This window comes from Ylistrum balloti, unplaced genomic scaffold (genome assembly GCF_031769215.1).
Source record: "Ylistrum balloti isolate Yb309-2 unplaced genomic scaffold, AGI_CSIRO_Ybal_v1 Utg370288, whole genome shotgun sequence".
In the NCBI taxonomy this organism is placed as follows: domain Eukaryota; kingdom Metazoa; phylum Mollusca; class Bivalvia; order Pectinida; family Pectinidae; genus Ylistrum; species Ylistrum balloti.
In genome coordinates, this window is record NW_026782219.1 from 1,047,041 (window position 1) to 1,069,551 (window position 22,511).

The following is a 22,511-nucleotide window of genomic DNA, read 5'->3' on the forward strand; positions in this document are numbered from 1 at the left end:
TCAATACTATCTTGAATATCCAGGGCTGCAGAATGTAATCTGAACTGGATTGGGGCACCAGAGAGGGCATCGATCTATGACCAGACATACACTCAAAGGGGCCGGGTTAAGGGGCATTTGAAGGTAGTCAAAAAATATTGGGGGGAGGGGGGCAGCACCGCGCCTTTGTACATAGACACATATAAGTCTAAAGTTATTGTTATCGGCTGTAGGAGTCTATCAGGACAGACAGGTGTTTCTGTAGAAACTCAAATTCAACTTGCTACAGGTGTGATGGGAAATTAAATTAAATTGATGGTTCGACTTCAGCCCGTAATCTCAGTCAGACCCGTGCGGTCGAAATCTTCTGCTTTGAAGTGCTCACTGCAGAGGTAGCTGCTCTTTGTGGCATGGAAGCCTTCTCTCTTCATGGCTACTTCCCATAAGGTATTTCGTTCAACATCTGATGGAAACCTGCACAAAGAATGAAAAAAACTTATTTTGCCGCTCTGGTACATGTGGTAGAGACTATGTTGTCATATTGCCAGTGACCATATAATGCTATACTTGCACTACTTTTCTGCATCCTGTATGTTTTGTTAATATCTCTGCATGCGGAATAAATTAGTTCACATTGTGTCAAGTAGTCAATGAAACAAAAATATTCTTTGTCACTAAAAATGAAGACTTTGAAGGTACTGACAATCAGTACTGACGGGCCTCCATGTACATGGTGTAGGTATACTACAATATGTGCTGAAATATCATGCTATAGCTAGCCATTGACAACCCTTAGATTAAGAGCTGAGCTCCTATTCCAAAACAAGCCATCTTGAATCCTCTAAATACGCCACTCGGGTGCTGATGAGGCGTTAAACCCAAATTCACTAGCTCACTAACTCACTATAAGGTCAACCCTAGGACTAGCAATGCTACGATCGTATTTTCACTAAAACAACTCAAACTCCTTGCAAAAACTTGACTTATTTGTGAAAAATGATGCCTCTGTTCCTTGTTTCTAATGAACGCGTGTTATTGCAGGAAGGCATGACGCCGATGTTACAGTGAAACTTCCTCTGTTTTTGACAGCTTGTACAATACCTTCCCAAGATGGCGGACCGTTAGAAACGTCACAGGCGCTGTCGCGCGGCATCTAGGGATAGATATCTAAGACGGAAACCGTGCTAACGTTTTCAGAGAACAAGAATAATACAACGGGACAAGATCAAGATTGAGTGCTGCAGAATGTGGGTATTTGTGATCATAGACTCCATGTTGTTCATCGGGGTATTCCCGTTGGGGATTCCCTTCTGCTTGTATTTTTCAACTTTTGATTGGCTAATATTTGGAGACGTGTTTATTTATAATTACCTTTCCATCGGATGGGACTTTAAACGGTGGCCCGTGTGAGGATTGTCCACTCTCGTACGCTTAAGATCCTTCTGAGACTTTTAAAAAAGAGTAGGTGTGATAACGCTGGTCCAAGTGTCTAAGGATAGTATCAGACGATACAATTACCTTTTAAGATATTAGACAGACTTCAAAATTACCCTAACAAAAACCACATCTAGATAGAACCACTACTCTTCCGTTTAGCTTCTGGAAGTTGTCTAAATGCTAGAGTTTGGTTAAGGCAATATGTGAAGCCCTAAAGCCGTCTCTTAGACTAGTATAATCAAATGATCACAGCTATAGACGGTTCCATCTATTGAGTGGGATGAAGGTTGCCCTATCACATCACCAGAACACTGACGGTCGTATGTGAGACGATACCCAAATATGGGAAGAGTCCCAGAGACAAAAAATCCCCTGTCAACCAGCACCACTCTATGCTCTGGTGTCAGTCTGGATATGGTCTGATAGCACACTGCACATGTATGTCGAGGCATATGATTAAAGTTAGCTATGTAGTAATGTATTTGGGTATTATACGACAGTCTGACAGAGACTTACCTGTAGCTGGCCGGTTCGTCTTCCTCTTTTAGAGCCGGCTACGTCATTATATAGTAGTACTTTTCAGTCCTAGACACCTAAATCATTCCGGATTGGGTGATATTTTCCATTCTAAGCGAGGTATAGTCAGTAATATTAATTATGTTAATTTTTATACGCCCGTCGTTATGTTTTCACGCGGGTGGGCGGACGGGCGGGCGGCCACACATTGGATAGGTTAAATTAGTTAAATTTCTGCAAATGCCACCGAATTTAGAACAATCAACAGTGAAGGAAGGGAGGTAACTCACATATAAATTTGTAGAGAGCGAGAGGAAACGTTTAGTATTGTTAATTTACATACGATGGATAAAAAGGACGAATGCTGGTTAGAAAGAAAAAAATCGAAAGTCAGTTCCAAATTGATTAAGAAAATTGGTAGAACAATAAAAACGGTCTTAAATGCCTTACATGAACATAAATCAGCCTCCCAAAGAAAGATGCACGTAAGGGAGGCAGGCCTTATATAATCATAAACATTCAAACATCCACACAACTCGCATACATAGAGAGAGCGTCCTTAAATGACCGTAACAGGTGATAGGATAGAACGTTCACAGTTTAAACACAAACTTCATTCCTAGAAATACACAGTGTACTTGTTTAACTGAACAAAAACTTTAATAAGAAGATATGTGCTCTCATTCTCTTAATGAAGCATAAATCAAACATCTGCCGACATATTTTTTTTACAAGATACCCAATTAGAGCTTCATACTGACCATTTTGTGCCAACCATATCTTACATGTCTTAAATCTATAATGATTTGAAATGATTAGATCAATTAATGAATCTCGCTTATTGACCATGACTTAGAGTATATTATTGTATATAATCATTAGCTAATCCCTAAATTCACTAATGAATCCTGTCTAATTCGTACTGACTCTTTATTTAAATCCATGTGCTGCGAAGAAACTGAATCAAACCGACCTAAATATACTATTAACCTAAACATCCTCTCTACTAGGATTTTTTTTATAACACTATCAACCTGTTATCGAGTAAAATCAGCCATGCAATAAATTATTGCCGTGTCTCTTGCTTACTGGAAAAATATCTAAATTCTCCGTCGTGACACCAGTATAGTTCATAATACTTCCTTGTTACCTTAAATAGAACATGTTGTCAGATTCCCGGAAGACGACTTATCTAAATATTTCGGAGACCAGCCGCCATATTGAAAAACTACTGTCAGGACTATAAAGTCCTCCGCTGTCACCCATGACAACATGGCGGCACAGACGGCAGTACCTGGATGTCCCCGCCATCAGGGGATGGGATTTGTTTATGTCTGTAAATCGTGTAACGATCAGTTGATTTGTGTGGAGTGTGTTACAGACATTCACAATGGTCACACATTGGGGAAACTTACTGAATACGTGACGAGCCAGAAACGGGAAATACAGCAGTATATTGACAAACTCTCCAAGGTCGACATTCCGAAAGTTGAGGAAGATATTCGGGAGAATGAGACAAACGGAGGACAATATCAGGCAGTTATCAGAGACATTAAACGTCAGGGGGAAAAAATGAAAGACGATATCGACAAGAATATCGATATGTTTGTGAACATATGTACCGAGTTGGAAAAATTAAATGCGACTATTTCTGAGAAAAATAAAACAGCATTAAACAGATATCTTAGAGAAGACTTGAAACCGAAACTGGATAGATGTCAACAAATACTGGCATCAGGGATAACAGCTGACGTCACAACGTTAGTGCGGGAAATCAGGAATACCTCCACTGTTCCACCTACTTCCGGTAGATTACACACAGTGGAATTCAAACCCGGAAGCATATCTACTGAACTGTTGGAACATATGTTCGGTAAGATACTAGTCGACGGAGAGGATCAGCCGTACAAACCGATTCCGACCCCCGTGGTTCTTGACGAGTTTACACCATCATTTCCTTACGATGTATGTCGTACAGGTCTTACTGGTGACGAGGCGTGGTTATCGTACTGGGATAGTGATAGTGTGTACCGAGTGGATACTGAAGGCACAGTGAAGGAGAAGATCGATTGTAAGGTCAATGTCCAATCGATATCTGTATCCCAGACCACGGGCAGGGTGTGGTTCTGTGTGCTTGATGACAGAAGTATCCGGGAAATCACGACAGGTGGTGATATTGTTAAACGATTTTACGTCACCGACACGCCACTTTCTCTTGGTATCACCAGTGATGACATGGTAGTGGTGGGGATGAAGGGAGGAATACAACTTTTCACTACAGACGGACGGGCGGTATCATCTAGAGCGGGAGGTCTTTGTAGACAGGTCGCAGTAATGCCTCATCACATGACGTCATGTAAACAGACCGGTGACGTAGCTGTTTTTGACAATGATGGCATGTCGTATGACGACTACATGGCGGATAAGGAACCAGACAAACAAATGTACGTCATCGTGATGGATAAACACCTCAACCTAAAGTTTCACTGTAAAGACTTCAGTACGGCCAACCCAAACCGAAGTTCTACTCAGTCATCAAAGTTTTATCCGTACGATGTTTGTTTTGACGGAGCTGGTGATATCCTTGTAGCGGAATTGATCACCAAGTCAGTACTACTGATTGACAGGAACACTGGACGCTGTAAGAGAGCTGTTTATACATCTGACAAAAGTACACCTTGGTGTATCAGTCTACACGAGGACGGTACCTTCTGGATCGGACACTGGAACAACAGAATGAAGATACTACAATACAAATAAATATCATGAACACGTTGTACAATGCATAGCTACAGTTGCATTGATCAATATTTTTCGTTACCACACAAAACAAAAAAATAAATCATAGATCAGTGTGGTCATATAGTTAATATGATTTTCATGAGAACATCGATTATGACTGGCAGACTTTATATCAAGATCACATACAGTAAATTCGTTTAGCCTGACTGATATAGAGGAAAGGTCATTATTTCTATTTCCCATCTTACACTAAACGAGATGGTGTGAAGGTCATAACACACGATGTTGACTCAATTCAGATATCAACCTGCTAAGTACACCTCTCCTCGATTGGATTTGTTTGGTAACGAAGTGAAAATAACTGAACACCACATGACTAGACTAATTGTGTGAATTCGTAAAGTTTGAAATTAATTTTTATTGTCAAATGTCGAAGAAATTATTAGATGATTGAAAACTAGGTCTCCATTCCGTGTGTTTATCCATGTATATTACATGTATGTATGTATGTCTGAATGGAAACAGAAACTACACATGCCTGGCTAGGATATCTCATATGTGTACAGTGTTTCCATTATTCGCCGACCCATTTACAAATGGTGGTGACATGGATTATGGAATCCATACATACGATTTCATTGCGATAACCGCATTTAATGTACAGTTTTTAATGTAAAACATATTAATGTGGAGTTTAATTTCTGTAGTTACACAAAAACGGCTTTTATTGCAATGAATTATTGTTATTATTATCTAAGAGATCTAATTGGAATTAACAGGTCTAGGAATTCAGATTATGAATAGAAATCAATATTCGATTTCTTATTCTCTCTTTTCTTTATATTCAGTATTTTTCAAAATTATTTGTTTACTGCTACACATATCTTATATGATGATGAAGCCGTCCACTAATTCATTCCTATGCCACGTTTACATTTTTTAGCTCACATGACCCGTAAGCCGCGTGAACTATAAGGATAATGCTTCGTCCGTTGCTGTCGTTAACTTTGTTTTTTATAGAAATAACAACTAGTCATGAACGAGTGAGTAGATTTTAATCAAAGTTGATCTGAAGCATCCTTTGGTTACAAGAAATCAGTTTTGTATAAATGTTTGGTCTCGTCCACTTGGGGGACAGAGAGGCGAAATCGAATAGGGAAAAGCTATCAAATTCTTTGAAATCTATCTCGCTCTTTAAAAATTGCAGGATATTGTTCAAATTTGGTCTGAAGCATGCTTGGGCGAAGGAAACTTATCATAAACGGTGTGTCTGAAACACACACACCCTCCCCCGGGGCAAGAGGGACGGAGCTGAAAAGGGGAAATAGAGCAATATCTTAAAATCCTACTCCTGTAGAAATTAGTAGATTTGCCCATATTTGGCCTGAATCATCCTTTGATGAAGAGAAGTCAGTTTTTTAATAAACTTTTGGTTTCTGTCCTTTCGGACACTAGGGGCAGAGCCTAATAGTGGAAATAGAGCAAATTTTATAAAAGCCTTCTTCTTCTGTAGACATACCTGGATGTTTTTCCCAATTTGACCTGAAGCATCAATTTTGTATGGACAGTGAGTTCCGGCCCACTGGGGCCGGAGGGGCAAGAAGTAGAAGGAAAGCATTTTTTAAAAGCTCTCTTATGTTGGAACTGAAGGCATCCTTGGTTTTCAACAAATGGTACATCCCATTTTAGAGGAGGGGTGAGCCTATTATGGGGAAATGTGTATAAGTGGTTTTAAAAACTGCCCCCTTCGTTAAAGTAAAACAATTTCAGCAAACTAAACCGTCCTATACAGTCCTATGTACCTGTTGTTCCTAGAGAGCACTACACACGTAGACATGGCTTTATGTTTATTTTCATACGCCGGCTTTGGCAATATTAATTACTGGCCAACAGCGCTAGTTGCATCAAAGAGGTGTCAATGATTATTATATCTTTAAAGAGACACGATGTCCCTTTTCATTTATCTTTATTCTTATTTATAAACACAACCATCTACAAGGAAATAATTGGTGTAATATTAGGCCGTGATGGTGTGGTAGGGCCGTGCCAGGGCACGCGTTTTACTGTGTTGTACCGACATGACAATACGTCTCCGGATATATCCATTAAAGGGTCATTCATAGAAACAAACTGGTACATCCGCCTTAGTCATCAGAGAAGTAAATTTTATTTAGTTTTCTTTTCGTTCCAGGGCACAAGTCAATGTATATCAAAACGTATATTAAAAAACATCGACGTACAATGACCAGTCAAATTTAAAAAAAAAATGAAATTAATTAAAACAAATTCATATACTAATTGTACTTCCAAGTCTAGTAAATTTGAATTATGAATATTATTTTCACATGCGTACCCCCGTCTTTTGATTATTTTACTTCATATAATTACACACTGAAAGATACAGTATTACTGCCCAGACTTCTTACACAAACATTTCTATGTAATCTATAAACAAGTACTATAGGAGAAAACGAGTATATGCAAATGAAGACATCGAGAGATTGGTTTCCGCCGAAAAAGGTTGATGGTTGACAGGATTTCCGTCTCCGTAACTCCGCCCGTGTCCAGGTATCGTCTCACCGACGAAAGTCAGTGTTCTGGAGCCGTTTTCTCTGAGCAAATCCCACGGCCGCACATAGGTTTCCGTTCGATAACTCGAATATTTTTTTATAGATCAATTTGAAACCTTACATGAAGGTTAATTACCATAAAAGCCAGGTCAAGTTCGATAACAACATTTTTTCGCCCATCATTTACAAAAAAGGTTTCCCCTCAATAACTTGAATAACTTTTCATTTATTAATTTGAAACTTCATATGAACGTTTATTACCATAAAAGCTAGGTCAAGTTCGATAACAAAAGTTTTTCGCCCATTATTTACAGATTTATGGCCCTTGGTACATTTACAAAATAAGTTTCCCCTCAATAACTTGAATAACTTTTCATTTATTGATTTGAAACTTCATATGAAGGTTTATTACAAAAAATGTTTCCGCTCAATAACTTACGCAAAAGCAATTAAATGGAATTATCTGCCTGAAATTCATCCAATTGTGGTTGCTCAGCATAGGACGGGCGTATTTTGTAACGCTTGCGGAACTCTTGTTTTTCTTAATTTTCTAATTTCAAGTCATCTTATATACAAAATGAATCAATTCACAGTATAATCCATTTAGTAATTTCCATCTTAATAGTGGTTCACATATAAACACACCACACACATTTAATACTGACATGTACACATGAATACTTACACACATAAAATACATTCAGTGTATTAAATTATGCAAATACATACTTCATTTACATACACATGTACTTGCATATCACAGAATCCAATATGTAGAGAAATGAAAGTGAAGACAACATAATAGAAAAATATTAGACATTGCTAACCTAGAGGAAAGGGGAGATGAGTTTGAAGATGTAAGATGTGGGGGTTGTTTTGTTTGCTGTGTTACTTGAGGAATGTCAAGGACATTTAGGTGAAAATGCTTAGATATCGAGTGTAGTTTTCCCATTTACTCCAAGTATTTCCATTTCTGTCTTTCAAAAAGTCGTTTTTACTATTTGCTATAGGCTTTTGTAAGTAATAGTAATCTTTCACATTGTTGACTAAAACATTGACATTTAAAGACTTATTAAGACATCTGTTTCTATAGATACATTGTTTAATGATAAGAATGATTACATTATCCACAGCAGAATTAAGACTATCATTAATAAACCAGAATAGGAAGAGAATTGCTTGTTGATTGAAAAAGGTATATAAATAACATCTAGGAGTGTTTCTTTCTAGACTTTGTAGTATATTTTGTACTTCCTTGTATTTCCACATTAAGTGATTTATAATTTCCCTTTCTGAACTAAAAAATGAACACAGTAGACAAGCAACTACACCTACTTTGAACAGTTTCGAATTTGTGGTAAGAATATGGTGTGATATTTGAAACTGAAGCCATTAATATCTAGTATTTTTTTGTGTGATTTTATACCGAATTGTATCAATTTCATTCTATTATCTTTGATCAAACAGGAACTGTTCTTGCCGTTTTACTCTACCTTTACCTATAATATCATTTTGATTAAGAATGTTGATGAAAAAATTGGATCCAAAAGTTACAAATGCTAATCATATGTGGAGGTAAGAGTGGGCAAATAACTGGTTTCAAATTTGTTGATAAAGAGGTCGGCAGATATTTGCGAATAGCAGATATTAATCCATGAACTTAAAGAAAGTTTGTATGAATTGATGTTTTTCTGAAAGTTCTTCAAAGGTATTGAAGGAAAAGTTATCTGTATTTTTTATCCGATCTGAAATAGTGTGTATTTCTGACTTATATCATGATTGATGGAAGACTGATTTACCTGCAATAGTAATATTTATGTTATGTCAGATATTTTGGGTTAACAGTGATCTTTCATCAAGTTCCCCAATTTCTTTTGAAGTATTCAATTGATTCTAAGATTTAAACACATCTTTCCAAAAATTGTTAGAACAAATATTACTACATTCTGTTATGTATTCATCGCCAATATTCATCGATACATCCATATTGATTTTGGCTTTCAAAATGAATTTACACTTCACTTCACCGTTGTATAGTCTCCTTACCCGCCGCAGTTTAAGAGCATCAATAAAAGCATTAAAATTGACCATCTTAAATCGACCATCATTATATTTTTGAACAACAGCATTTCTTTTAATTTTATCTGTTTTACTATTCCATGAAAATTCAAGAAGTATGGAATGAATTTCCTTAATCACCTTTTCACTGAGATTTAGAAGGGATATAAACAAATAACTGATACCAATAATGATTTAATTATATGAATTTTACCAGTAGGAGTTAATTTTCTTTTGTCAAGGCATTTATTAGTTATTGTGATTTTACAATTTTTTTTAAAATCAAAATTCAGTTTGGGAATGTTGTTTAAGTTTACAAATCTTTACTAAGTAGAAATTAGTTATGTTATTTATTAGTGTGGTCATTGTTTGTCAGGAGTTAAGGGGCGTACGGTGAGATTATATTCATGTTCTTCATATTTTTTTCATCACATTTAATCTTCTCATCCCTGTGGCATCGTGTACATAATAAAATGTTGAACTTGATCACACAAGCTTTTATTCATTGATGTGTAGCCAGCTTTAAGCCGAGACGGAACCACAGAGTTGTGCGAACAAAAATCACTATAAGAAGCTAGGCTGGCGGCAGACACCAGGACTTTTACACATGTTGATGGAAAAATGAATAAAAATATAAAAAGTGAACACATTTGAAACTTTGCAGTGTTGCAATACACTCCTCGGGTACATGCTTTTGTTTATATTGATGTATATTGCATACATTACTGATTTAACAAGTACTTTGGTTTGTATTGGTGGACCATATTTTGGGGTTTTTCCAAACCATCAGTCCTAGTCTGCTGTGTGTTTTGTTGATACTGTGTACATAGTTACATTAATTTCAGTATCAGGTTCAGCGACTACAATGCCTCCACCCCCATCAATCCATATGTTCATGTGGTTCTTCAGTTAAAAGTTTTAGTTTATTGTTTTTTTCAATACATTAATCATTGGACTGTTAAGATCGTCAACACATTTTCTGGATTTTTTAAAAATTAAAAAGAATATGACACATTTTTTGTTTATTTGATGTAAATTTCACTTATAGTTTTGGGCTGAAATTCCGAACTTAAAATGCTTTCAAATGATAAATAAAATTTTAGGATGAATTCGTTTTTGGTTACTGTTTAAAAAATGCCAAAACATATTAAAGTTTTAGTTTGTCAAACATATTTCCATTAGAAATAACATCAGACGGAATGTTTTTCTTTACCATTAACTAAAGTAACCAATGTGAGGATAAATTAGTTAAATTGCTGTAAATTTGCCACCGAATTTAGAACAAGCTACAGTGAAGGAAGGGGAGGTGACTCGCATATAAATTTGTAGAGAGCGAGAGGAAACGTATAGTTAATTTACATATGATGGATAAAAAGGACGAATGCTGGTTAGAAAGAAAAAAATCGAAAGTCAGTTCCAAATTGATTAAGAAAATTGGTAGAACAATAAAATCGGTCTCAGTCCTGTATAATTCCGAGATGCCTTACACGAACATAACTCAGCCTTCTAAAGAAAGATGCACGTAATGGAGGCAGGCATTATATGATCATAAGCATTCAAACATCCACACACCTCGCATACATAGAGAGAGCGTCCTTAAATGACCGTAACAGGTGATAGGATAGAACGTTCACAGTTTAAACACAAACTTCATTCCCTGAAATATACAGTGTACTTGTTTAACTGAACTAAAACGTTAATATGAAGATATGTGCTCTCATTCTCTTAATGAAGCATTGTGCCGGCAAGATACCTAATTAGAGCTTCATACTGACCATTTTGTGCCAACCATATCTTAAATGTCTTATATCTATAATGATTTGAAATGATTAGATCAATTAATGAATCTCGATTATTGACCATAACTTAGAGTATATCATTGTATATATTCGTTAGCTAATCCCAAATTCACTAATGAATCCTGTCTAATTCGCACTGACTTTTTGTTTAAATCCATGTGCTGCGAAGAAACTGAATCAAACCGACCTAAATATACCATTAAACAAAACATCCTCTCTACTAGGATTTTTTTTTATAACACTATCAACCTGTTATCGAGTAAAATCAGCCATGCAATAAATTATTGCCGTGTCTCTTGCTTACTGGAAAAATATCTAAATTCTCCGTCGTGACACCAGTATAGTTCATAATACTTCCTTGTTACCTTAAATAGAACATGTTGTCAGATTCCCGGAAGACGACTTATTTCGGAGAACAGCCGCCATATTGAAAAACTACTGTCAGGACTATAAAGTCCTCCGCTGTCACCCATGACAACATGGCGGCACAGACGGCAGTACCTGGTTGTCCCCGCCATCAGGGGATGGGATTTGTTTATGTCTGTAAATCGTGTAACGATCAGTTGATTTGTGTGGAGTGTGTTACAGACATTCACAATGGCCACACATTTGGGAAACTTACTGAATACGTGACGAGCCAGAAACGGGAAATACAACAGTATATTGACAAACTCTCCAAGGTCGACATTCCGAAAGTTGAGGAAGATATTCGGGAGAATGAGACAAACGGAGTACAATATCAGGCAGTTATCAGAGACATTAAACGTCAGGGGGAAAAAATGAAAGACGATATCGACAAGAATATCGATATGTTTGTGAACATATGTACCGAGTTGGAAAAATTAAATGCGACTATTTCTGAGAAAAATAAAGCAGAATTACACGGATATCTTAGAGAAGACTTGAAACCGAAACTTGATAGATGTCAACAAATACTGGCATCAGGGATAACAGCTGACGTCACAACGTTAGTGCAGGAAATCAGGAATACCTCCACTGCTCCACCTATTCACGGTAGATTACACACAGTGGAATTCAAACCCGGAAGCATATCTACTGAACTGCTGGAACATATGTTCGGTAAGATACTAGTCGACGGAGAGGATCAGTCGTACAAACCGATTCCGACCCCCGTGGTTCTTGACGAGTTTACACCATCATTTCCTTACGATGTATGTCGTACAGGTCTTACTGGTGACGAGGCGTGGTTATCGTACTGGGATAGTGATAGTGTGTACCGAGTGGATACTGAAGGCACAGTGAAGGAGAAGATCGATTGTAAGGTCAATGTCCAATCGATATCTGTATCCCAGACCACGGGCAGGGTGTGGTTCTGTGTGCTTGATGACAGAAGTATCCGGGAAATCACGACAGGTGGTGATATTGTTAAACGATTTTACGTCACCGACACGCCACTTTCTCTTGGTATCACCAGTGATGACATGGTAGTGGTGGGGATGAAGGGAGGAATACAACTTTTCACTACAGACGGACGGGCGGTATCATCTAGAGCGGGAGGTCTTTGTAGACAGGTCGCAGTAATGCCTCATCACATGACGTCATGTAAACAGACCGGTGACGTAGCTGTTTTTGACAATGATGGCATGTCGTATGACGACTACATGGCGGATAAGGAACCAGACAAACAAATGTACGTCATCGTGATGGATAAACACCTCAACCTAAAGTTTCACTGTAAAGACTTCAGTACGGCCAACCCAAACCGAAGTTCTACTCAGTCATCAAAGTTTTATCCGTACGATGTTTGTTTTGACGGAGCTGGTGATATCCTTGTAGCGGAATTGATCACCAAGTCAGTACTACTGATTGACAGGAACACTGGACGCTGTAAGAGAGCTGTTTATACATCTGACAAAAGTACACCTTGGTGTATCAGTCTACACGAGGACGGTACCTTCTGGATCGGACACTGGAACAACAGAATGAAGATACTACAATACAAATAAATATCATAAACACGTTGTACAATGCATAGCTACAGTTGCATTGATCAATATTTTTCGTATCCACACAAAATAAAAAAAAAATCATAGATGTAATATCAGTGTGGTCATATAGTTAATATGATTTTCATGAGAACATCGATTATGACTGGCAGACTTTATATCAAGATCACATACAGTAAATTCGTTTAGCCTGACTGATATAGAGGAAAGGTCATTATTTCTATTTCCCATCTTACACTAAACGAGATGGTGTGAAGGTCATAACACACGATGTTGACTCAATTCAGATATCAACCTGCTAAGTACACCTCTTGTCGATTGGATTTGTTTGGTAACGAAGTGAAAAAAACTGAACACCACATGACTAGACTAATTGTGTGAATTCGTAAAGTTTGAAATTAATTGTTATTGTCAAAGTGTCGAAGAAATTATTAGATGATTGAAAACTAGGTCTCCATTCCGTGTGTTTATCCATGTGTATTACATGTATGTATGTATGTCTGAATGGAAACAGAAACTACACCTGTCTGGCTAGGATATCTCATATGTGTACAGTGTTTCCATTATTCGCCGACCCATTTACAAATGGTGGTGACATGGATTACGGAATCCATACATACGATTTCATTGCGATAACCGCATTTAATGTACAGTTTTTAATGTAAAACATATTAATGTGGAGTTTAATTTCTGTAGTTACACAAAAACGGCTTTTATTGCAGTGAATTATTGTTATTATTATCTAAGAGATCTAATTTGAATTAACAGGTCTAGGAATCCAGATTATGAATGGAAATCAATATTTGATTCCTTACTCTCTCTTTTCTTTATATTCAGTTTTTTTTCAAAATTATTTGTTTACTGCTACACATATCTTATATGATGATGAAACCGTCCACTAATTCATTCCTATGCCACGTTTACATTTTTTAGCTCACATGACCCGTAAGCCGCGTGAACTATAAGGATAATGCTTCGTCCGTTGCTGTCGTCAACTTTGTTTTTTATAGAAATAACAACTAGTCATGAACGAGTGAGTAGATTTTAATCAAAGTTGATCTGAAGCATCCTTTGGTTACGAGAAATCAGTTTTGTATAAATGTTTGGTCTCGTCCACTTGGGGGACAGAGAGGCGAAATCGAATAGGGAAAAGCTATCAAATTCTTTGAAATCTATCTCGCTCTTTAAAAATTGCAGGATATTGTTCAAATTTGGTCTGAAGCATGCTTGGGCGAAGGAAACTTATCATAAACGGTGTGTCTGAAACACACACACCCTCCCCCGGGGCAAGAGGGACGGAGCTGAAAAGGGGAAATAGAGCAAAATCTTAAAATCCTACTCCTGTAGAAATTAGTAGATTTGCCCATATTTGGCCTGAATCATCCTTTGATGAAGAGAAGTCAGTTTTTTAATAAACTTTTGGTTTCTGTCCTTTCGGACACTAGGGGCAGAGCCTAATAGTGGAAATAGAGCAAATTTTATAAAAGCCTTCTTCTTCTGTAGACATACCTGGATGTTTTTCCCAATTTGACCTGAAGCATCAATTTTGTATGGACAGTGAGTTCCGGCCCACTGGGGCCGGAGGGGCAAGAAGTAGAAGGAAAGCATTTTTTAAAAGCTCTCTGATGTTGGAACTGAAGGCATCCTTGGTTTTCAACAAATGGTACATCCCATTTTAGAGGAGGGGTGAGCCTATTATGGGGAAATGTGTATAAGTGTTTTAAAAACTTCCCCCTTCGTTAAAGTAAAACAATTTCAGCAAACTAAACCGTCCTATACAGTCCTATGTACCTGTTGTTCCTAGAGAGCACTACACACGTAGACATGGCTTTATGTTTATTTTCATACGCCGGCTTTGGCAATATTAATTACTGGCCAACAGCGCTAGTTGCATCAAAGAGGTGTCAATGATTATTATATCTTTAAAGAGACACGATGTCCCTTTTCATTTATCTTTATTCTTATTTATAAACACAACCATCTACAAGGAAATAATTGGTGTAATATTAGGCCGTGATGGTGTGGTAGGGCCGTGCCAGGGCACGCGTTTTACTGTGTTGTACCGACATGACAATACGTCTCCGGATATATCCATTAAAGGGTCATTCATAGAAACAAACTGGTACATCCGCCTTAGTCATCAGAGAAGTAAATTTTATTTAGTTTTCTTTTCGTTCCAGGGCACAAGTCAATGTATATCAAAACGTATATTAAAAAACATCGACGTACAATGACCAGTCAAATTTAAAAAAAAATGAAATTAATTAAAACAAATTCATATACTAATTGTACTTCCAAGTCTAGTAAATTTGAATTATGAATATTATTTTCACATGCGTACCCCCGTCTTTTGATTATTTTACTTCATATAATTACACACTGAAAGATACAGTATTACTGCCCAGACTTCTTACACAAACATTTCTATGTAATCTATAAACAAGTACTATAGGAGAAAACGAGTATATGCAAATGAAGACATCGAGAGATTGGTTTCCGCCGAAAAAGGTTGATGGTTGACAGGATTTCCGTCTCCGTAACTCCGCCCGTGTCCAGGTATCGTCTCACCGACGAAAGTCAGTGTTCTGGAGCCGTTTTCTCTGAGCAAATCCCACGGCCGCACATAGGTTTCCGTTCGATAACTCGAATATTTTTTTATAGATCAATTTGAAACCTTACATGAAGGTTAATTACCATAAAAGCCAGGTCAAGTTCGATAACAACATTTTTTCGCCCATCATTTACAAAAAAGGTTTCCCCTCAATAACTTGAATAACTTTTCATTTATTAATTTGAAACTTCATATGAACGTTTATTACCATAAAAGCTAGGTCAAGTTCGATAACAAAAGTTTTTCGCCCATTATTTACAGATTTATGGCCCTTGGTACATTTACAAAATAAGTTTCCCCTCAATAACTTGAATAACTTTTCATTTATTGATTTGAAACTTCATATGAAGGTTTATTACAAAAAATGTTTCCGCTCAATAACTTACGCAAAAGCAATTAAATGGAATTATCTGCCTGAAATTCATCCAATTGTGGTTGCTCAGCATAGGACGGGCGTATTTTGTAACGCTTGCGGAACTCTTGTTTTTCTTAATTTTCTAATTTCAAGTCATCTTATATACAAAATGAATCAATTCACAGTATAATCCATTTAGTAATTTCCATCTTAATAGTGGTTCACATATAAACACACCACACACATTTAATACTGACATGTACACATGAATACTTACACACATAAAATACATTCAGTGTATTAAATTATGCAAATACATACTTCATTTACATACACATGTACTTGCATATCACAGAATCCAATATGTAGAGAAATGAAAGTGAAGACAACATAATAGAAAAATATTAGACATTGCTAACCTAGAGGAAAGGGGAGATGAGTTTGAAGATGTAAGATGTGGGGGTTGTTTTGTTTGCTGTGTTACTTGAGGAATGTCAAGGACATTTAGGTGAAAATGCTTAGATATCGAGTGTAGTTTTCCCATTTACTCCAAGTATTTCCATTTCTGTCTTTCAAAAAGTCGTTTTTACTATTTGCTATAGGCTTTTGTAAGTAATAGTAATCTTTCACATTGTTGACTAAAACATTGACATTTAAAGACTTATTAAGACATCTGTTTCTATAGATACATTGTTTAATGATAAGAATGATTACATTATCCACAGCAGAATTAAGACTATCATTAATAAACCAGAATAGGAAGAGAATTGCTTGTTGATTGAAAAAGGTATATAAATAACATCTAGGAGTGTTTCTTTCTAGACTTTGTAGTATATTTTGTACTTCCTTGTATTTCCACATTAAGTGATTTTTAATTTCCCTTTCTGAACTAAAAAATGAACACAGTAGACAAGCAACTACACCTACTTTGAACAGTTTCGAATTTGTGGTAAGAATATGGTGTGATATTTGAAACTGAAGCCATTAATATCTAGTATTTTTTTGTGTGATTTTATACCGAATTGTATCAATTTCATTCTATTATCTTTGATCAAACAGGAACTGTTCTTGCCGTTTTACTCTACCTTTACCTATAATATCATTTTGATTAAGAATGTTGATGAAAAAATTGGATCCAAAAGTTACAAATGCTAATCATATGTGGAGGTAAGAGTGGGCAAATAACTGGTTTCAAATTTGTTGATAAAGAGGTCGGCAGATATTTGCGAATAGCAGATATTAATCCATGAACTTAAAGAAAGTTTGTATGAATTGATATTTTTCTGAAAGTTCTTCAAAAGTATTGAAGGAAAAGTTATCTGTATTTTTTATCCGATCTGAAATAGTGTGTATTTCTGACTTATATCATGATTGATGGAAGACTGATTTACCTGCAATAGTAATATTTATGTTATGTCAGATATTTTGGGTTAACAGTGATCTTTCATCAAGTTCCCCAATTTCTTTTGAAGTATTCAATTGATTCTAAGATTTAAACACATCTTTCCAAAAATTGTTAGAACAAATATTACTACATTCTGTTATGTATTCATCGCCAATATTCATCGATACATCCATATTGATTTTGGCTTTCAAAATGAATTTACACTTCACTTCACCGTTGTATAGTCTCCTTACCCGCCGCAGTTTAAGAGCATCAATAAAAGCATTAAAATTGACCATCTTAAATCGACCATCATTATATTTTTGAACAACAGCATTTCTTTTAATTTTATCTGTTTTACTATTCCATGAAAATTCAAGAAGTATGGAATGAATTTCCTTAATCACCTTTTCACTGAGATTTAGAAGGGATATAAACAAATAACTGATACCAATAATGATTTAATTATATGAATTTTACCAGTAGGAGTTAATTTTCTTTTGTCAAGGCATTTATTAGTTATTGTGATTTTACAATTTTTTTTAAAATCAAAATTCAGTTTGGGAATGTTGTTTAAGTTTACAAATCTTTACTAAGTAGAAATTAGTTATGTTATTTATTAGTGTGGTCATTGTTTGTCAGGAGTTAAGGGGCGTACGGTGAGATTATATTCATGTTCTTCATATTTTTTTCATCACATTTAATCTTCTCATCCCTGTGGCATCGTGTACATAATAAAATGTTGAACTTGATCACACAAGCTTTTATTCATTGATGTGTAGCCAGCTTTAAGCCGAGACGGAACCACAGAGTTGTGCGAACAAAAATCACTATAAGAAGCTAGGCTGGCGGCAGACACCAGGACTTTTACACATGTTGATGGAAAAATGAATAAAAATATAAAAAGTGAACACATTTGAAACTTTGCAGTGTTGCAATACACTCCTCGGGTACATGTTTTTGTTTATATTGATGTATATTGCATACATTACTGATTTAACAAGTACTTTGGTTTGTATTGGTGGACCATATTTTGGGGTTTTTCCAAACCATCAGTCCTAGTCTGCTGTGTGTTTTGTTGATACTGTGTACATAGTTACATTAATTTCAGTATCAGGTTCAGCGACTACAATGCCTCCACCCCCATCAATCCATATGTTCATGTGGTTCTTCAGTTAAAAGTTTTAGTTTATTGTTTTTTTCAATACATTAATCATTGGACTGTTAAGATCGTCAACACATTTTCTGGATTTTTTAAAAATTAAAAAGAATATGACACATTTTTTGTTTATTTGATGTAAATTTCACTTATAGTTTTGGGCTGAAATTCCGAACTTAAAATGCTTTCAAATGATAAATAAAATTTTAGGATGAATTCGTTTTTGGTTACTGTTTAAAAAATGCCAAAACATATTAAAGTTTTAGTTTGTCAAACATATTTCCATTAGAAATAACATCAGACGGAATGTTTTTCTTTACCATTAACTAAAGTAACCAATGTGAGGATAAATTAGTTAAATTGCTGTAAATTTGCCACCGAATTTAGAACAAGCTACAGTGAAGGAAGGGGAGGTGACTCGCATATAAATTTGTAGAGAGCGAGAGGAAACGTATAGTTAATTTACATATGATGGATAAAAAGGACGAATGCTGGTTAGAAAGAAAAAAATCGAAAGTCAGTTCCAAATTGATTAAGAAAATTGGTAGAACAATAAAATCGGTCTCAGTCCTGTATAATTCCGAGATGCCTTACACGAACATAACTCAGCCTTCTAAAGAAAGATGCACGTAATGGAGGCAGGCATTATATGATCATAAGCATTCAAACATCCACACACCTCGCATACATAGAGAGAGCGTCCTTAAATGACCGTAACAGGTGATAGGATAGAACGTTCACAGTTTAAACACAAACTTCATTCCCTGAAATATACAGTGTACTTGTTTAACTGAACTAAAACGTTAATATGAAGATATGTGCTCTCATTCTCTTAATGAAGCATTGTGCCGGCAAGATACCTAATTAGAGCTTCATACTGACCATTTTGTGCCAACCATATCTTAAATGTCTTATATCTATAATGATTTGAAATGATTAGATCAATTAATGAATCTCGATTATTGACCATAACTTAGAGTATATCATTGTATATATTCGTTAGCTAATCCCAAATTCACTAATGAATCCTGTCTAATTCGCACTGACTTTTTGTTTAAATCCATGTGCTGCGAAGAAACTGAATCAAACCGACCTAAATATACCATTAAACAAAACATCCTCTCTACTAGGATTTTTTTTTATAACACTATCAACCTGTTATCGAGTAAAATCAGCCATGCAATAAATTATTGTCGTGTCTCTTGCTTACTGGAAAAATATCTAAATTCTCCGTCGTGACACCAGTATAGTTCATAATACTTCCTTGTTACCTTAAATAGAACATGTTGTCAGATTCCCGGAAGACGACTTATCTAAATATTTCGGAGACCAGCCGCCATATTGAAAAACTACTGTCAGGACTATAAAGTCCTCCGCTGTCACCCATGACAACATGGCGGCACAGACGGCAGTACCTGGTTGTCCCCGCCATCAGGGGATGGGATTTGTTTATGTCTGTAAATCGTGTAACGATCAGTTGATTTGTGTGGAGTGTGTTACAGACATTCACAATGGCCACACATTTGGGAAACTTACTGAATACGTGACGAGCCAGAAACGGGAAATACAACAGTATATTGACAAACTCTCCAAGGTCGACATGAGGAAGATATTCGGGAGAATGAGACAAACGGAGTACAATATCAGGCAGTTATCAGAGACATTAAACGTCAGGGGGAAAAAATGAAAGACGATATCGACAAGAATATCGATATGTTTGTGAACATATGTACCGAGTTGGAAAAATTAAATGCGACTATTTCTGAGAAAAATAAAACAGCATTAAACAGATATCTTAGAGAAGACTTGAAACCGAAACTGGATAGATGTCAACAAATACTGGCATCAGGGATAACAGCTGACGTCACAACGTTAGTGCGGGAAATCAGGAATACCTCCACTGTTCCACCTACTTCCGGTAGATTACACACAGTGGAATTCAAACCCGGAAGCATATCTACTGAACTGTTGGAACATATGTTCGGTAAGATACTAGTCGACGGAGAGGATCAGCCGTACAAACCGATTCCGACCCCCGTGGTTCTTGACGAGTTTACACCATCATTTCCTTACGATGTATGTCGTACAGGTCTTACTGGTGACGAGGCGTGGTTATCGTACTGGGATAGTGATAGTGTGTACCGAGTGGATACTGAAGGCACAGTGAAGGAGAAGATCGATTGTAAGGTCAATGTCCAATCGATATCTGTATCCCAGACCACGGGCAGGGTGTGGTTCTGTGTGCTTGATGACAGAAGTATCCGGGAAATCACGACAGGTGGTGATATTGTTAAACGATTTTACGTCACCGACACGCCACTTTCTCTTGGTATCACCAGTGATGACATGGTAGTGGTGGGGATGAAGGGAGGAATACAGCTGTTCACTACAGACGGACGGGCGGTATCATCTAGAGCGGGAGGTCCTTGTAGACAGGTCGCAGTAATGCCTCATCACATGACGTCATGTAAACAGACCGGTGACGTAGCTGTTTTTGACAATGATGGCATGTCGTATGACGACTACATGGCGGATAAGGAACCAGACAAACAAATGTACGTCATCGTGATGGATAAATACCTCAACCTAAAGTTTCACTGTAAAGACTTCAGTACGGCCAACCCAAACCGAAGTTCTACTCAGTCATCAAAGTTTTATCCGTACGATGTTTGTTTTGACGGAGCTGGTGATATCCTTGTAGCGGAATTGATCACCAAGTCAGTACTACTGATTGACAGGAACACTGGACGCTGTAAGAGAGCTGTTTATACATCTGACAAAAGTACACCTTGGTGTATCAGTCTACACGAGGACGGTACCTTCTGGATCGGACACTGGAACAACAGAATGAAGATACTACAATACAAATAAATATCATGAACACGTTGTACAATGCATAGCTACAGTTGCATTGATCAATATTTTTCGTTACCACACAAAACAAAAAAATAAATCATAGATCAGTGTGGTCATATAGTTAATATGATTTTCATGAGAACATCGATTATGACTGGCAGACTTTATATCAAGATCACATACAGTAAATTCGTTTAGCCTGACTGATATAGAGGAAAGGTCATTATTTCTATTTCCCATCTTACACTAAACGAGATGGTGTGAAGGTCATAACACACGATGTTGACTCAATTCAGATATCAACCTGCTAAGTACACCTCTCCTCGATTGGATTTGTTTGGTAACGAAGTGAAAATAACTGAACACCACATGACTAGACTAATTGTGTGAATTCGTAAAGTTTGAAATTAATTTTTATTGTCAAATGTCGAAGAAATTATTAGATGATTGAAAACTAGGTCTCCATTCCGTGTGTTTATCCATGTATATTACATGTATGTATGTATGTCTGAATGGAAACAGAAACTACACATGCCTGGCTAGGATATCTCATATGTGTACAGTGTTTCCATTATTCGCCGACCCATTTACAAATGGTGGTGACATGGATTACGGAATCCATACATACGATTTCATTGCGATAACCGCATTTAATGTACAGTTTTTAATGTAAAACATATTAATGTGGAGTTTAATTTCTGTAGTTATACAAAACCGGCTTTATTGCAGTGAATTATTGTTATTATTATCTAAGAGATCTAATTTGAATTAACAGGTCTAGGAATTCAGATTATGAATGGAAATCAATATTCGATTTCTTACTCTCTCTTATCTTTATATTCAGTCTTTTTCAAAATTATTTGTTTACTGCTACACATATCTTATATGATGATGAAGCCGTCCACTAATTCATTCCTATGCCAGGTTTACATTTTTTAGCTCACATGACCCGTAAGCCGCGTGAACTATAAGGATAATGCTTCGTCCGTTGCTGTCGTCAACTTTTTTTTTTTATAGAAATAACAACTAGTCTTGAACGACTGAGTAGATTTTAATCAAAGTTGATCTGAAGTATCCT

The 22,511-nt window shown here is 36.5% G+C and overlaps 2 protein-coding genes and 1 pseudogene across 2 annotated transcripts; all 3 read left to right on the forward strand.

Annotated features, from left to right (window-relative positions):
- Nucleotides 1-3,204: 3,204 nt before the first annotated feature.
- LOC132552925 (uncharacterized) lies at nt 3,205-5,120 on the forward strand. The gene has a single exon (XM_060217126.1). It carries the CDS (start codon nt 3,205-3,207, stop codon nt 4,690-4,692), a length of 1,488 nt encoding a protein of 495 aa, XP_060073109.1. The 3' UTR covers nt 4,693-5,120.
- Nucleotides 5,121-11,580: 6,460 nt separating this feature from the next.
- On the forward strand, nt 11,581-13,068 carry LOC132552926 (uncharacterized). Its single transcript, XM_060217128.1, has one exon. It carries the CDS (start codon nt 11,581-11,583, stop codon nt 13,066-13,068), a length of 1,488 nt encoding a protein of 495 aa, XP_060073111.1.
- Nucleotides 13,069-19,970: 6,902 nt separating this feature from the next.
- Nucleotides 19,971-21,876, forward strand: LOC132552927 (uncharacterized; annotated as a pseudogene).
- The last annotated feature ends 635 nt before the right edge of the window (nt 21,877-22,511 follow it).

Excerpts from the sequence above, each read along its gene's own strand:
- LOC132552925 (XM_060217126.1), top strand. The coding sequence starts at position 3,205 with ATGGCGGCACAGACGGCAGTACCTGGATGTCCCCGCCATCAGGGGATG.
- LOC132552926 (XM_060217128.1), top strand. The coding sequence starts at position 11,581 with ATGGCGGCACAGACGGCAGTACCTGGTTGTCCCCGCCATCAGGGGATG.